Source organism: Taudactylus pleione, unplaced genomic scaffold, assembly GCF_031769625.1.
Source record: "Taudactylus pleione unplaced genomic scaffold, aTauple2 ptg000504l, whole genome shotgun sequence".
Taxonomy (NCBI): Eukaryota; Metazoa; Chordata; class Amphibia; order Anura; family Myobatrachidae; genus Taudactylus; species Taudactylus pleione.
The window spans coordinates 1319455-1336895 of record NW_028284906.1 but is presented as its reverse complement, the minus strand read 5'-3'; the positions used below and the strand labels follow the sequence as shown (position 1 = coordinate 1336895).

The window sequence follows — 17441 nt, the reverse complement described above, 5'->3', positions numbered from 1 at the left end:
CTTCAGGGTCCATAGGCTCCAGACAGGGAGATCTTGGGGTATAACTGGATCTAGGTCCCCGGCACCACGCAGATAAAAGCTTTGCTCCTAGGATGCACTGGAACCATCCTCCTCTATACCCCGAGCCAGAGGCACTTCAGTTATATTTGGTGCCCTGCCGGAGCCAGGTCACTGTTTTACGCAGGGGGGGCTGATTAGCAGCCCAAAAGCTGTTTTTTATTTTTTTATTAGTTTTTCTTCAGAGCGGGCAGCGGTAGACTGTCCATAGGACGTCTGCGCTGCCGCTCCGTCACCCCGCTGGCGCCGCGTCGCCAGTACATATCTGTGGATCTCGGCCGGACCCCAGGGTCTGTGCTAGCTGAGCCCCTTGGGACTCTCAGGACTGCTGCCGGACATACGGGGACAAGTAAGAGTAGATCACCAATTGCGGTGATCCGCGTGTTAGCAGTCCGGAAGTGCTGGTGGTGGAGGCAGGCACACTATACCCTGCGCTTCCACTAGACCACCAGGGACTTGAAGTTGGTGCGGGAACCAGCATCCCAGGGGTTAATTGCCGGCCAGGGGAGGCAGCCTTCCCTGTTTACCGGCTCCTCAGCTCAGCGAGCCTTTTCTGCTAAGGGCTGGCTTTGCTGAGCTGCTATCTTCATACGGCCACGCCCCCTCTGAGGTCTACGGTGGCGATTTTCTCTTGGTGCATCGCAGATCTCTCCGAACAGCGTGAGGACCAGTCCCCCTGTATACCTTTCCCCTGGGATTAGTGTATATAGCACTATAGCCTTCCCAGGCACTGAATCTGGGCAGTTGATTGTAGTGCCAATTTACAGTATGTGATATTTAGAGTGGACTGTATGTGACTTATGCTAGCGCTGTCTGTCTGTGTCTTTTTTCTGATCTGTCAGTCTATATCTATCCCTTTCCTCTTACTACCAGCCCTAACAGGTGTAATTAGATTTGGTTTTATGACCTCACATATATAGATTCAAGTATTTATGAGGTCTGCCACATACGGCTGTGTGCTGCACGGTGCCATATTGTTGGCTCAGTAATTTGCATACATTGTGAGTGCCCAGTATAGCGCTTCCTGATTTTCCAATATATATCTATATATAATATTGTCAGACATGTCTGACAAGGAGGTCGAGCGCACTGCTGCACCCACGCTGCACTCCTGCAGGCTCTGTGCTGCAGGGGTGAATAAGAAGGATTTAACTCAGGATGGGTTATGTGTGAGGTGCTATCAGATGTCTGGTCCCTCAAACCCCTCAACAACAGGTACTGGCCTCCATTGCCGGTTGGCTTTTATACCCCAAATGGGGTTACCCCACCAAGCCATCCTTGCAGTCTACTCCTGTGCCACAGACTGCCCCCCCCCCTACCAGGGATTACCACAGTACATACAATCCCCTCCGGTACCACAATAGTCTGTCATTCCTTTTCAGGGACTACCACAAGCTGTGCAGCCACCCTGGGTGTATGTTTTCTCAAATTCAGTTCAGAGTTTGGCAGCTTCATCTATGGTTTTTCAGACCATGTTGCGGACCGAAAGGCCTAAGAAGGCATCTAAACGCCCTGTGTTGTCGTCCCAGTCTACACAACTCTCAGACACAGATGTGTCATCAGATGATGGGGAGGTGGATGATGCGTCTGATTCCGATTCCCCTCCACAGGAGGTGGTACCTAAATTAAGTATTGATTTTCCTGCTTTGGTGCGAGCGGTCAGTTCCATTCTAGTTATAGAGGATGAGGAACCTGCCCCTAAATCCAAAAACCCCCAGTTTAAACAGATAAAGGTGACTTCGGCAGTTTTCCCCCTCTCTGACCAGACTATATAACTGCGTCCTTGCAATCGCCAGGTAAGAGGTATCAACCACAAAAGCATTTAGCCTCATGTTATCCGTTTCCTGAGGGTCACTGCAAGAAGTGGGAATCACCACCTGCAGTAGATTCTTATGTCACTCGCCTGATAAAAAGTGCTATGCTACTAATACCTTCCATTTCTTCCCTTAAGGATTCTACAGATAGGAAGGTGGAGACGTGCCTGAAGTCAGTTTACGCTCTCTGAGGAACTGTTGCCCGTCGGTCCATGGCTATATCATGGGTGGCCAAGGCCATAGAGAGCTGGGCAAGTGTTCTGGCGTACACCTTCCCTGAGGAGGCTCCTGAGGCTCAACACTCTTTGGTGGGCCACATGAGAGATGCAGCTTATTATATTGGTGAGGCTGCTTTGGATGCCAGTCTGCTGACCTCCAGAGTCTCTGCAGTGGCCGTGTCTGCTCACTGCTCCCTGTGGTTACGCTCCTGGAGAGCGAATGCTGATTCCAAAAAGGGCCTGGAGGCCTTGCCTTTAATGGGGAGATATTGTTTGGCCCAGACCTGGACAAAATTGTAGACACACTGACAAAATCGGTCAGCTTATCTGCCATCAGCGGCTGCGCCTTCAAAGGCTAGAACCTCTTCCTACCTTGGAGCACCAGACGCCCTATTTCCAAGTCAGAGGATAAACCCTCAGCCCGAAGGGACCGACCTCCCTCTGGGGGATCCCAGGGTGGGAGGCCATCTTCGTCAGTTTGCCCAGTACTGGTCTTCCACCACCAAGTATGCTTGGGTAAAAGAATGTCTCTCAGGGGTACGCCCTCTCATTTCGACAAAGACCTCCCCACCAGTTTTTCTGCACAATGGACAAGAACAAGGCCTTGCAGATTAAGGAGGCCATAGAGTCCTTTCTGAAAGCAGGGGTAATTGTGCCAGTTCCACTATCTCAGTGCGGGACTGGTTATTATTGTACTCTGTTTCTGGGTCAAAAGCCGAATGGGTCTCACCGGCCTATCCTCAACCTAAAATCCCTGAACAAGTTTCTTAGGGTGCCCAGGTTCAGGCTGGAAACTATACGATTTATCATACTGGCTATGGAACCTGGCGATTACATGGTATCACTGGACATTCAGGATGCATACTTACATGTCCCCATAACGCCTTCCCACCAGCGTTATCTGCGGTTTGCTATACTGTCTGTACACTCGGCGATGCAGGTTCTAGGATCCATGGTGTCCACATTCGACATGGTGGAATATGCCCAGTTCCATTCCAGGCCCCTGCAGGAGCTGATACTATCCAAGTTGAACGGGTTACCCCACAGGACCCAGATGCTGGTGCTATCTCTGGAGGTGCGCCTATCTCTGTCTTGGTGGCTACAAACAACTCATCTGACCAAGGGTTGCCCCTTTTGGATCCCGGACTGGGTACTTCTGACAACGGACGCCTATGTCTCTGGGGTTGGGGCGCGGTGACCGCCCCATACTCATTTCGGGGCCGTTGGACAGCAATCCTTCCAATCAACATATTGGAACTTTGGGCTGTATACAGGGCCCTCAGGATGACGAGACACGTTCTTCACGGAAAAGCCGTGAAGGTTCAGTCACACAATGCCACCATGGTAGCTGACATCTACCATCAAGGAGGCACTCTAAGTCGGGCAGCAATGACAGAAGTGTCACACTTCCTGACTTGGGCAGAGAGTCACCTCCCTGCCATCTCGGCAGTGTTCATTCCGGGAGTCCTCAATTTGGAAGCGGACTTCCTCAGCCATCACGACGTGCATCCAGGGGAATGGTCTATTCACCAAGAGGTGTTTCAACTCTTAGTGGACAAATGGGGCCTCCCAGAACTGGACCTCATGGCCTCCTGTCACATGTTGCCAATGTATTGATCCAGAACAAGAGATGCTGAAGCAAGCTTAGTGGATGCTCTGTCAGTGAAGTGGACCTTCTAGTTTGCGTATCTATTTCCTCCGGTATCCCTGCTTCCTCAGGTTCTTCGGAAGTTCAAGCAAGACGGATGCACGGTCCTGCTGGTGGCTCCAGCTTGGCCCAGATCTTTGGAGTCTCTTTATTGACACTCCGTTCCTCTTGCCCCAAAGTCCAGACCTGTTGTCTCAGGGTCCCTTGCCTTTACCCGGACCTGGTTCGTCTGTCTTTGACGGCGTGGCTCTTCCATCTTAAAGTCCAGGTGATTCTCTAGCTCGGTCATCAACACAATGCTTCCAGCGTGTAAACCTGTGTCAGCCAGGATCTATCACAGAGTGTTGCATACTTATTTCCAGTGGTGTCGCACAAGGGATTACGACTCTCAGCTGTTTCGTATTTCCAGAATACTAGCATTCCTTCAAGCTGGTTAGATTATCTCTGCACTCAGTGTGGTTCCAACGAAGGATAGCTCCGCTCCTGAGTATCCACACCTTTTTTCCAGGGTGTTATCCGGATTCAACCTCCCTTTGTCCCACCTGTGGCTCCTTGAGATTTGGCGGTAGTTCTTCGGGCCCTCCAGGGTCCTCCATTTGAACCACTAGATTAGGTGGACATCACGTGGTTAACGGCTGAGACTATTTTTCTTCTTACAGTTGCATCTTCCAGGAGGGTGTCAGAATTGGGGGTGTTCTCATGTCGTGCTCCCTTTGATATTTCACCAGTACAGGGCTGTGCTTCGCAGTCACCCTGAGTTTCTACCTAAAGTGGCTTCTAATTTCTGCATTAATCAGGAAATTATAGTACTGGCCTTTGAGTCACCTGACCTCTCGGCAGGTGAGGCCTCCTTGGATGTGGTCCGTGCTCTCAGAATTTGTGTGGACCGGACCAGTCCCCTTCAGAAATCAGACTCCTTATTTGTTCTCTATGGATGTCACAAGTAAGGATGGCCAGCCAACAAACAAACTTTGGCTAGATGGCTTCGTATGACTATATCAGTGGCTTACACACAGGCAGGCCTGCCTGTTCTGGCTTTTGTTAAGGCTCATTCTACTCGGTCTGTGGGGCCCTCGTGGGCAACTCACCGTGGCGCCTCGGCTGTTCAGCTTTGTAGGGCGGCCACATGGTCTTCTATCCAGACCTTTCTAAAGTTCTATGCATTTGATACCTTTGCCTCTCAGGATGCTTCCTTTGGGCACCTGATTCTCCTCTCAGTGCAGGAGCATCCCCACCCTTAAAAGGACTGCTTTGTGACATCCCCAAGGTCTCCCTGTGGAGCCTATGGACCCTGATGAAAAAATGAGTTATGGTAAGAACTTACCTTTTGTTAACTCTTTCTTTGAAACCTAGATCTAGTCCTTGGGGGGGGGGGCTCCAGGAATGCTGGGAACAGGAAGGAAGGAGCTGTAGGAGGTGGTAGAGATAAGGAGGGGGGAGGGGAAGCAGATGGAGACAGTAGAAGGAGGAGGAAGATGGAGTCAGCTGCAGAAGAGGGGGGTACTGCTGGGAGGAGGCAGAGCCAAGAGCCAGCAACCTGCTGCTGAAGAGCCCAGCTTCTCTGCTGTTGGCCGCTGCAGACTCAGCCCCTGCTACATCCTGCCTCACTGGTACCACCTCCCACTAGCTGCTGCCTGAGGTCCCCGGATGACAGAGTACAGAGGCTGTAGCCTGAAGGGGTGGCTGTACTGATCTGGAGGCAGTTGGAAATATACAAGCAGAGTGTAAATAAAACACCCAGTGACGGACATAGGGACAGGACAGCTCTTGGTTCCCGGACAGCTCCGGAGGTCGCACACCAGTCTGTGGAGCCCAGCCCTCCTGTCTCTCCCTGTGTCCAGGGGCCTCCAGCTATTGAGGGGCGACGAACTTTTTGCACCCAAGGAAGCTAGTGTTGGGTTTTCTGAGTGTACCCTCCCCTAGGGACAGCTTCTGAATGTCCCATGGTCCAGTGTCCCCCAGATTGGATGAAAGAATAAACAGTTGGCACTGATTAACACTACTATTAATAATAATAAACCTTTCGGACTGGTTAAGCAGCTGTTCAAAAAAAGAAACTCTGCAGTTTCATAAATATGAACCAAAGAAAAACATCACATGAACTGCGCTATACCAGTCTGTGTGATAAATATAATTCCCAGGTGCAGTTCAAAAGAATATATAATTTATTAAAAGCTGTCTAGTAAAAAGTTCTATAATATTACATGGGTCCCAGCATAATACAGTTGTTTTACAATCATAAATCGATAATATATATGCATCAATATACATCAAAACAACATCCAAGTAGGACTAACCGCTTCCTCTCACAATTATATAGAGTAATCCCAATTCTGTGAATAATAAAAAATGGATTGGTAGTATAATCCTCTTAAAAATCACTGTCCAGATTCTCAGCTTGCTGATAAGATAAGTGTTACTGTAAATACACCATAGTTATGGGGGACCGGGTTATGTCAGTCAGGTGCCAGCACTAACCCTGATAGTATGCAGAGAGGTTTATGTTATCACTACATGTTGCAGAGTAAATCCCAGGACATATGATTACAATAAAGCTGTAATCCCTGCTCTATACATAACAGCGTAACATGTCAGGTGATGAGTTTTACATTGTACCTTAGAGCATTTGTGACTTTATCCATTTGATAGTGATTTAAGGATCTTTGATAAGTCTTTATGGAAAATTACATTTACGGGGCTTTATATATTTATTTTATTCCCAGCAGATGGATGTAACAGCAGGAATATCTCGAAAAAGAATCCAGTTTTATCTCCAGATTGTGAAATAGAAGAAAATTACATTAAACAAGATTCTCCAGGAGAAAACCCCATTACCCCAATAATACATCCAGTACCTCACAGTGCAGATGTATCACCTGATCCTGCTTATACTGAGGAATGTTTTCCTGGTACCTCTATTACAGCTCTTAGGGTAGATAAAGTATTTCCCTTTTCTATAGATGCCAAATGTCTTACACAGAACACAAAGCGTATTACCCATCAGCCAGCTAAGGCAGGTGAGAGGTCATTTCCATGTTCTGAGTGTGGGAAATGTTTTACATACAAATCACAGCTTGTTATCCATCAGACACGTCACACAGGTGAGAAACCATTTCCATGCTCTGAGTGTGGGAAATGTTTTACACATAAGTCAAATCTATTTAAACATCAGAGAAGTCACACAGGTGAGAAACCATTTCCATGCTCTGAGTGTGGAAAATGCTTTACATTGAAATCAGATCTTGTTACACATCAAAGACGTCACACAGGTGAGAAACCATTTCCATGCTCTGAGTGTGGAAAATGCTTTACACAGAAATCACATCTTGTTATACATCAGAGAAGTCACACAGGTGAGAAACCATTTCCATGCTCTGAGTGTGGGAAATGTTTTACACATAAGTCAAATCTATTTAAACATCAGAGAAGTCACACAGGTGAGAAACCATTTCCATGCTCTGAGTGTGGAAAATGCTTTACATTGAAATCAAGTCTTGTTACACATCAAAGACGTCACACAGGTGAGAAACCATTTCCATGTCCTGAATGTGGGAAATGTTTTGCACAGAAAGCAAATCTTGTTACACATCAGAGAAGTCACACAGGTGAGAAACCATTAATAATATCTTATTAAACAGTATTTCTCCTGACCTGGGCCCTTCACTGACCCCTGACATTTCAGTTTCGTGAATGGTCATAGTTTGTATTACTGTCCTCATTGTATTCTGCTGTTACTTTTCTTGCTTTTATCTATTTTGAAAGGAAAGTGACTGCAGTGTTATAGTAGTTTTTGGAATTGGATCACCCAAATGGTATAAAGGGGGTAGGAATACACGAGGAACAGTGACAAAGGCAGTAACACAGTCCTGTCATCTAATAATAGAAGATAAGGTCTGACACCTGACAGTTAAGTTTCTGCCACCAGCCCCCCTCTATTATATGTTAAAAGGTGGCCAGAGCAATGGGAGGATATAAACAGTTAATATCATTATTTGTCACAAATTATCAGGGCACAACAGTGAGGAGTAAGGACTGTCCTATATGTGGGTATCCCTGGTGCTCCGGGTGGTGTCCCCAGTATGTGTATATATCTGTATGTATATATACTATTCTCTCTCTACTCCTTCCCGAGCTTAGAGAATGAGGCTATAAAGATCTATCTATGTAACGTAATATTGTGCTGTATGTACTGATAATTGTATACATGCTACATTGTAATATTGTGTAGTTTTATTTCTCTGGTTTTCCATGTACAGGATGCACCCAGACATCTTCATGTATTGGGATTCGAGGGACTGAATGTTTGTCATGTGTTAATTAACTAAACAAAGTATCATTAAAAACTGCTATTTTTTTATTCTTAACCAGTTTCACGAATACAATTTTTTCTTATTTATATTGTTTTATACATCATGTACTTTTATAAATAACACAAAGTAAAAGATCCCCTAACATCTGTGGGCTAATGTCATGTAGCAATTGGATCACTCCCACTACAAAGCTGTCACAGACCAGCAATGACTCTGATAAAGCTCTGTTGGAGGTGAAATTAGTCAGTTATTGCTGTTTAGTACATTTGATGTAACAAATGGCTTATACTGTCTCCCTGATGGATCCATGGATATTGTGGTATATTGCTCACATATATACAGACATTAACATACAGTAACACATATATACAGACATTAACACAAATATATACACAATAACATACATAGACAGTAACATATATACTAAAACAGTATACAGCATTAACATACTAACACTTGATACAGCAGATGTTGCAGGTACAGAACAGGTTGCTACTGGGGGCAGGCACCTCGATTCATTAGGACCTACCCCATAACCCCGCAAATTATGGCAAGATGCCGTGAAAGGACGGGGCTTGGTGTATTGGCTCCGCCTCCATTGTGGCCAGTGTAGGGTGGAATCGGTGTGTCAGGGGGGGTTTCTAGGTACTCAGAAACCCCCCAGTATTCGCTAGTGCCTCTGACAAACATTCTTGCCCACTCTATCATATACTTCTGTCTGACCGCCCACTGGACCAGGAATAAAGGTCACCATAGGATGTACATAGCTGGGTTGGCTCATTAGCCAGGACAATGTGACTGTAGGGCATTACCCCTTTGTACATTGGAACATAATCTAATGGCTCAACTGTGGAGGGAGATGGCTCAGCTGCTAATTTAAAATTACCCTGACAAGTCATAATGCAATTTGGAACACACTTGACGCATAGATACGACTAATGCTATTACACTAATAATATTTTATTGTAAAATTATTGCTATTAGTCCAGATCTTTTTTCTTAAAAACTTAAATTGATCCCAGCCTGCCCCCCATCTGCCCTATTTCCCCACTAAGGCCCGTATTCAATTTGAGGCGAAAAGCAGTTTTTAGCGGAAACTTTTTGCCGATGATGTCATTTTCGCCTAGGCGGAAAGTCAATGCATTGTAATAGGCGGTAAAGTATCGCCTATGAATGGGAGGCAGAAAAAAGTGCAGAATTGGGTTTTGGGGTGCAACGTTGCGGGAAGCCCCCTGCAGCCTTCAGACAGCCCCCCAAAGGTAAACTGTCTGTCTAAAAAAAAAAAAAAACACTTAAGAACACCTCAAAAAATGACTTTGAATTTGAGGGCGTAAAAGAAAAAATGTTGGGGGGACACAGTTAAAAACGAGCAAACTTGAGTCCCCAAGTATGACCCAGGTGTTTTTTTCATTGCAGGGGCTTGCGCCAGGTGGGTTTTTCACGATTTTTTCCACTTAACTTTAGCAACTTTTAAATATGCTGACCCCCATTTTCAAGTACCCCAAATTTGCTGGGATAACCCGTTTAAAAACACCAAATACCTTCAGCAAGCCAAATCGGAGGGTACCATAGGGAACCTCCATGTCAGAGCATCTTTTGCGGGGTGTCAGGCTGATTTCCCCAAATCTGACAGTACTTTCCGCCAGTTCAAGTTTCGCCGGGTCCCGTTTTCGCATACTTTCAAATTGAATACGGGGTAAAATGGGCACAAGTGCGATACTTTTCCGCCTAGAAAACAGGCGAAGAAGGCTGACTCCTGATCTAAAGCAGACCTGTAGGGCTACCTTGCATACCTGAGCTAGTGATTCATTCTTATCCCTTATATGGCATGGCTGGTTTCTTTCACCATTGTGTCCATATACTGAGTTTAGGCTTCTCCTTAGGACTATTGCTAGTGGAGGTGATTTTATGCTTCCCTGTAGACTAATTATATCACTTTTAGTAGTCACTGACCAATGTTTCCAATCCTATCTCATGGCTTCTTCCCAAGTTACAGAAGCTGGCACTAAGGATATACTGGATTCATATGTCAGTGGCGAGCGAGTCCACATTCAGCAGTCAGTCTCACTGTTGGCTTCATGTATGGCCAGGATGGAGGTCTTTCCTTTCACTTCATGGTCTACAATGTGTGGAATCGGCATAACTGGTGTAGACAAAGCAAAGTATAATTAACTCTTTTCAATGGACTGAGGATAGTTAGAGTTGTGCGACTGTTGGTTTACGCCAATCATATCACACCCATTTCTGATTACCTTTTCTGTACAATGTGTCCATTGATGAGAAGATGTAATTCGCTGTAACCCTTACCTTACAAACAAGTGCCTGTAGTATGTTTTTTTTTTCTGTTAATTTGGTCCATGATTTCGCCCAGCTTTACCTTTTACACATGTTAATAAATGTATACTGGTCTCGCCTTCTGAAGTGGAATGCAGAAGTGTCCATCTGGAGCAGGAAGGTGACGTGTCAGGTCTTGTTCTCCCAGGATTGTTCTACGTACAGATGGACCAAAACTTGGAAACAGAGGTGTAGAACCCAGGTCTTGACCAAGTGACTCAGAGTATCACTCCAGCCTGCTGAATATATATCCTACCCCTAGTAACTCTGTGTGATTACCTACAGTCTGCTTCCACCTCTCCTGATTCCTTTTTGCACTGCACTAGCGCCCTCTGGTGGTGCAGAGCCTTCCATATACCAGTGTGCACCTGCCTGTTTTCCCTGCTGAATATATATCCTACCCCTAGTAACTCTGTGTGATTACCTACAGTCTGCTTCCACCTCTCCTGATTCCTATTTCCTAGCGCCCTCTGGTGGTGCAGAGCCTTCCATACACCAGTGTGCTCCTGCCTGCATTCCCTGCTGGAAGCCTGGTTCTGTTGTCTATGTGTTACAGCATACTTATATACATCTTGGAAACTACTTGCACCCATTCAACCTGCGGACTTACAGGTTCTCTGTGCGTAGTCTCCCAGTATATTCCTGCAAACAGCTGCCATCGTCTGCTAAACCAGTGCCGCTTCCAAAACATCATTTCAGTATATTGTTACCTCCACTAAATCTAGTGACCAATCCCTCTCAGCACCTGTGCTGTATACAGACATCCAGCTTCCATTGCAGACCCTACCTACAGAGGACGCATGTCAGTGTATCCTGTTCATTTGGACTATCATAAAGTCCTTAAAGCACCAATAACCTTCAAGTGTTCCAGTTACAACTCATCTGTCATCTCACCTGCTCGTTACAGGTCCCTGCCAGTTATTCCAGTTACAGTTTAGCCATTATTCCGGTCCCAGCACGGTCTCCAGCCCAGTGATGCTAGCCGTCCCAGTCTGGATATTCCTAACCAGTCCCAATCCGGTTTCCAACCCAATGTCACTAGATGGTCCCAGCCATTATTCCGGACTCAGGGCCTGATTCAGACCCGTTTGCTAGGCTGCGTTCGCACGTCGCCTGCCGATGTTTGCAATCTGCATGCGTACATGACGCAGTGCCTGTGTGCAAACTAGTCCATGCGATCAGGAAGCATTCGCACCCTGTACACAGACGCTCTGCAAGCATGAGTGACAGGACGTGCCGTTTGTGGGTAGTGATGGGGTGGTCGATGGTAACGGGGGTGTGGTGGTGTGAACGCAGGTGTGTCTGTGCGTATGAACACTGTATCGGGCGTGCAGAATTAAGACTCAGTCAGCATATACGTCACATGGCTGATTTACACACAGCAGCACTCGCAGTGCTTGCGGTAGGGTATGGTCAGCCACAAGTGTTGTGTATGGGTCCGATGTTACTCTATGTTACCGATTGTTTAACACTTACTGGAGATGACGTATGTTTCTAAGGGAAATTGGGGGTCTTGTGTCAGGCTGGTGGGCGTATAAATACAAACCACGATCGCACGGCAAGACATAGTGGGTGTGCTAATGTCTTTCTAGCAATCGCGGGATTTGTATACTTTGGCTGCTGACGGCTGCGTGCGTAGCCTAGCGGATGGGTCTGAGTCAGGCCCTCTGTCCAGATACTGCTGATTCCAGCTCGGTCTCCATTCTGGTCCAGCCTACTTTTCTCCATTCTGGTCTTAATCCGATCCAAGTTACTTACCTTGGTCTTCTATTCCAGTCTTGCCACGGTCCCAGCCCTGTGCCCATGACAAATTCAGGATCTGACAATTAGTGATATAGTGGATGACTGTGATATTAGTGGGTTATGATAGGCATTGTATATTAGTTATAGTGGGTGGTAGTTATACATAGAGGGTTATAGTTGTTGGCAGTTATACATAGAGGGTGATAGTGGGTGGCAGTTATAAATAGAGGGTGATAATTGGTGACAGTTATACATAGAGGGTGATGGTGGGTGAGTTATACATAGAGGGTGATGGTGGGTGACAGTTATACATAGAAGGTGATGGTGGGTGAGTTATACAGAGGGTGATGGTGGGTGGCAGTTATACCTAGAGGGTGATAGTTATATATAGAGGGTAATAGTAGATGACAGTATATATAGAGGGTGATGGTGGATGGCAGTTATATATAGGGAGTGATAGTAGGTGTAGTAGATGACAGTATATATATATATATATATATATATAGAGGGTGATGGTGGGTGGCAGTTATATATAGAGGGCGATAGTAGATGACAGTTATACATAGAGGGTGATAGTAGGTGACAGTTATATATAGAGGGTTATAGTGCTGGAAAAGATAAGTGGTGGCTGCAAACTCCTTTACAGATTATGCTATAGGCAGAAAGCCAGGAATTAGTATTTCTTTAGGAACAAATGAAGAAGAGATCTGGGTTATGAGTAGAACATTATATATATATATATATTAGTCCAATGCTCTTCCGATGAAAGGTGTAAGAACCCCCCAGGGGTAGAACAAAACAAAGGAGGCACTCCCTGAGATAATAGAAAAAACTTGTAATATACTTAAGGCATGTGAATTTCAGTACAGATGTGTCAACGTTTCAAGGTCCGCAGACCTTTTCATCAGGACTGTACAGTCCTGATGAAAGCGGTAATAAAGTGCTAATGTGTCCATAGCTATACTGCTAACTGTAACGGAGCAATAAGCACTCAGGTTCAGATTGGGGGTGGAGATACCACAAAAGAACTACTTAAGAAGGAATGCGAGTCGACCTCCAAAGTAGGTACTGTGGGTCCAAAAAGACTGAATGAACTTATCAACCACAGCCCATTTCTAAAGACATAACCAATTTATAACCCCTGATACATTTTAAATCCTAGTCACATACCCTTATTTTTTACAAGATACTTAATATGTGTTAATTCTCTTTTTTGGATTATAATCTGATAAGGAACTATAACTTTTTCTTTCACTTCATACAGATGTCTCTTTCTACATCTATACTCAATATGCCACACAGTGTGACATGACCGGTGTGAGGGAGCCTCCAGGTCCCAACGTACCAGCAGACTGTGCTGATTCATTTGATCACATCTGTACTTAGCTCAGATGATTCACGCTGATTCTACACTATTTTTACCCTTCCTTGAACTGGTTTCACTGTCCATCAATTTCACAAGGATATCTCACTCTCTTCACCACCTTAATCACTCCTTTTGGTCTTAGCATATTTTTTTCATATTAGACACCTGGAGGGTCATTCTCATTGATATACACATCCACGGGTCACATAATTCTCTTTGCACTCTTACCAGCCAATAGTTATATTTTGATTGGCTTTTATACATGGTTTAGAACCATGGTCTAATGGTCAAGGCTAGTTACACCCCCACCACCACTACATTTTTTTATATATTCTCTTATAAGTGATAATGTTTTGATTAATAAAAAATATTATAAATCTAATTAACACAAAAACACCCTGACAGTATCTATTAACTTTAGAAATACATATTACTCTGTATTTATTATTGTTAGGTATATCTTTTTATATTTCATATTTTTTTTAAAGAAAATTACTATAATCATCTGTATATATGGATTCTTCTTGGCGCTGAGAAAATAGAGCGCAGCGGACCAAACACAAATGGTTGCCACCATCTATAACAATAAATAATTTTTTTTTAAAAACACAGCAGCGCTTAGTATTCAATTTGTACAATAATTTCCCACGAATGAAGAAATAATGTACATGATGACCACATATATACAGTCAGGTCCATAAATATTGGGACATTGACAGAATTTTCAGATTTTGGCCTCTATTCACCACCACAATGGTTTTGAAATGAAACAAACAAGATGTGGTTTACCTGCAGACTTTCAGATTTAATTTGAGGGTAATTACATCCAAATCAGGTGAATGGTGTAGGAATTACAACAGTTTAAATATGTGCCTCGTACTTTTTAAGGGGCCAAAAGTAATGGGACTATCAACTCAAAAGCTATTTCATGGACAGGTGTGGGCTATTCCCTCGTTATTTCATTATCAATTAAGCAGGTAAAAGGTCTGGAGTTGATTCTAGGTGTGACATTTGCATTTGGAATCAGTTGCTGTCAACTCTCAATATGAGATCCAAAGAGCTGTCACTATCAGTGAAGCAAGCCATCATTAGGCTGAAAAATCAAAACAAAACCCATCAGAGAGATAGCAAAAACATTAGGTGTGGCCAAATCAACTGTTTGGAACATTCTTAAAAAGAAAGAACGCACCGGAGAGCTCAGCAACACCAAAAGACCCGGAAGACCACGGAAAACAACTGTGGTGGATGACAAAAGAATTATTTCCCTGGTGAAGAAAAACCCCTTCACAACAGCTGGCCAAATCAAGAAGACTCTCCAGGAGGTAGATGTATATGTGTCAAAGTCAACAATCAAGAGAAGACTTCACAAGAGTGAATATAGAGGGTTCACCACAAGATGCAAACCATTGGTGAGCCACAAAAACAGGAAGACCAGATGAGAGTTTGCCAAACAACATCTAAAAAAACCATTACAGTTCTGGAACAACATCCTATGGACAGAAGAGACAAAGATCAACTTGTACCAGAGTGATGGGAAGAGAAGGAAAGGAACTGCTCATGATCCAAAACATACCACCTCATCAGTGAAGCATGGTGGTAGTAGTGTCATGGTGTGGGCATGTATGGCTGCCAATGGAACTGGTTCCCTTGTATTTATTGATGATGTCACTGCTGACAAAAGCAGCAGAATGAATTCTGAAGTGTTTCGGGCAATATTATATGCTCATATTCAGTCAAATGCTTCAGAATTCATTGGACGGCGCTTCACAGTGCAGATGGACAATGACCCGAAGCATACTGCAAAAGCAACCAAAGATTTTTTTAAGGCTAAAAAGTGGAATGTTATGCAATATGGCCAAGTCAATCCCCTGACCTGAATCCGATTGAGCATGCATTTCACTTGATGAAGACAAAACTGAAGGGAAAATGCCCCAAGAACAAGCAGGAACTGAAGACATTTGCAGTAGAGGCCTGGCAGAGCATCACCAGGGATGAAACCCAACGTCTGGTGATGTCTATGCGTTCCAGACTTCAGGCTGTAATTGCCTGCAAAGGATTTGCAACAAAGTATTAAAAAGTGAAAGTTAGATTTAGGATTGTGTAGTTTGTCCCATTACTTTTGGCCCCTTAAAAAGTGGGAGGCACATATAGAAACCGTTGTAATTCCTACACCGTTCACCTGATTTGGATGTAATTACCCTCAAATTAAATCTGAAAGTCTGCAGGTAAAGCACATATTGTTTGTCTCATTTCAAAGCCATTGTGGTGGTGAATAGAGGACAAAATATGAAAATTATGTCAATGTCCCAATATTTATGCACCTGACTGTGTATGTGTATATATATATATATATATATATATATATATAAAGATCAAAACACAATTGAATAACATATGCATAAAAAAATATATATAAAAATGTAATTCAAACAATGGTATCAGATGAATGTATCCTGGTACAAATTCTGCACCTATATAACCATATGTATGTTTAATTATTACACCTGAGGCACCACTGCATATGGTCAGTATTCTGGATGTATTAAAATGTATACGAATCCCCTATTCGCATATCAAGGGTATCAAATCCTAGAGTATACAACAAAGTACACTTATGATGATTATTTTGAGTTCCTTCAATTGATTGCGGGTCGTGGGAAAATCTTCAGACCTTAATTGATGTAGTCTCGGATAATAATTATTATTATTGCAGTCTCAGATTTTTAGAACTGTATACTTATTATCAGTTGTAACAATATCAGCTGTATGTTGGAAATAGGATCGGAGGGGATTCACATATAGCCAGTAGTTTTTGTTTTTTCACTCACCCGCCGGTCTGTCTCATGAAGGGCTCCTGGTAATAGCTGCCCTTGTAGACTTTACAGCAAGCGCTGGGACTCTCAGCAGCTTTGGCGATCGATGTCCGGGTAGCGGCTGCACGTGATACACACCGGCCGGTTGTGATCACGGCAAGTGGGCTTACCTCAGAAAGAAACTGTATTCCAAAGTGAGAAAGATTGATTGCAATACGAGAGCCACTCTCGTCGACGGGGAGTGCCTTTCCACATAGAGCTGCAAGATGCTCCAACGTGCCACGGCTAGAGAGATGGAAAGTCTTTTTGCTCTGGTGCCACGACCATATAGCAGTAGAAGCCACAGGATACCATTGGACTTCTTTGGACTTTCTAATGCGTTTCTTTGCACCTGGCGATTTCGTCTGACATGTGATTTATATTTTAATGTCTCCTTGTGGACTTTATTATGTCGGGGAAACGACCACCTCCTTCAGAGAACGGATGGCTAATCACAGGAGTTCCATATGATGAGCTATCACTGAAGGTCAGAGTGATAAGCCAGTAGCAAGGCATTGTATGGCATTGTACACCAGGTAGCAACATTAAAGTCGATATTAATTGATCATGACCCCAAATTAGAAAGAGGAGATAGGGAGACAATTTTGCTACTAAAGGAATCGCGCTGGATCTACACCCTGGACACAATTGCCCCTAAGGGGTTGAATGAGAACATTAACTATAGATGTTTTCTATTAAAAAAAAAAAAAAATCTCTGGCAGTACAATAAGTTGTTTTTTTGTACTTTTTTTTATGTTTAATATTATGTATTTATAATGTACCTCTTGTATTGTTATATGCAAAGATTTATAGTTCTTGTAGAGATTAGATTTAGTGTGGAGATGCTTAAGGTTTGATGCACATAGAGCTAAACTGTGATTTATGAGTCAGAGTATCAAGATCCAGGTACATTGGCATTAAGGTGTAAATTATTATTGTTGAAGAATAGTGATCCCGTGTCCCAGCAGAGCGTTCTGTTGTCAGTGTGTAGTTGGTAGCTAGAAGAATGATAATGACAGATTGATCTGATTTAGGACACGATTAATAACAAGGAGAGAGAGTTAGATTGCTGTGGTGTAGATACATTCCAAGTGTTTGA

The 17441-nt window shown here is 44.0% G+C and overlaps 1 protein-coding gene across 1 annotated transcript in view; it reads right to left on the bottom strand.

Annotated features, from left to right (window-relative positions):
• Positions 1 to 17441, bottom strand: part of LOC148501738 (uncharacterized) — a 282577-nt gene that overhangs the window by 243838 nt on the left and 21298 nt on the right. The window contains exon 8 of the mRNA XM_088450031.1: positions 10116 to 10190. Coding sequence (XP_088306157.1) covers positions 10116 to 10190 — 75 coding nt within the window. The remainder of the gene's footprint in view (positions 1 to 10115; positions 10191 to 17441) is intronic.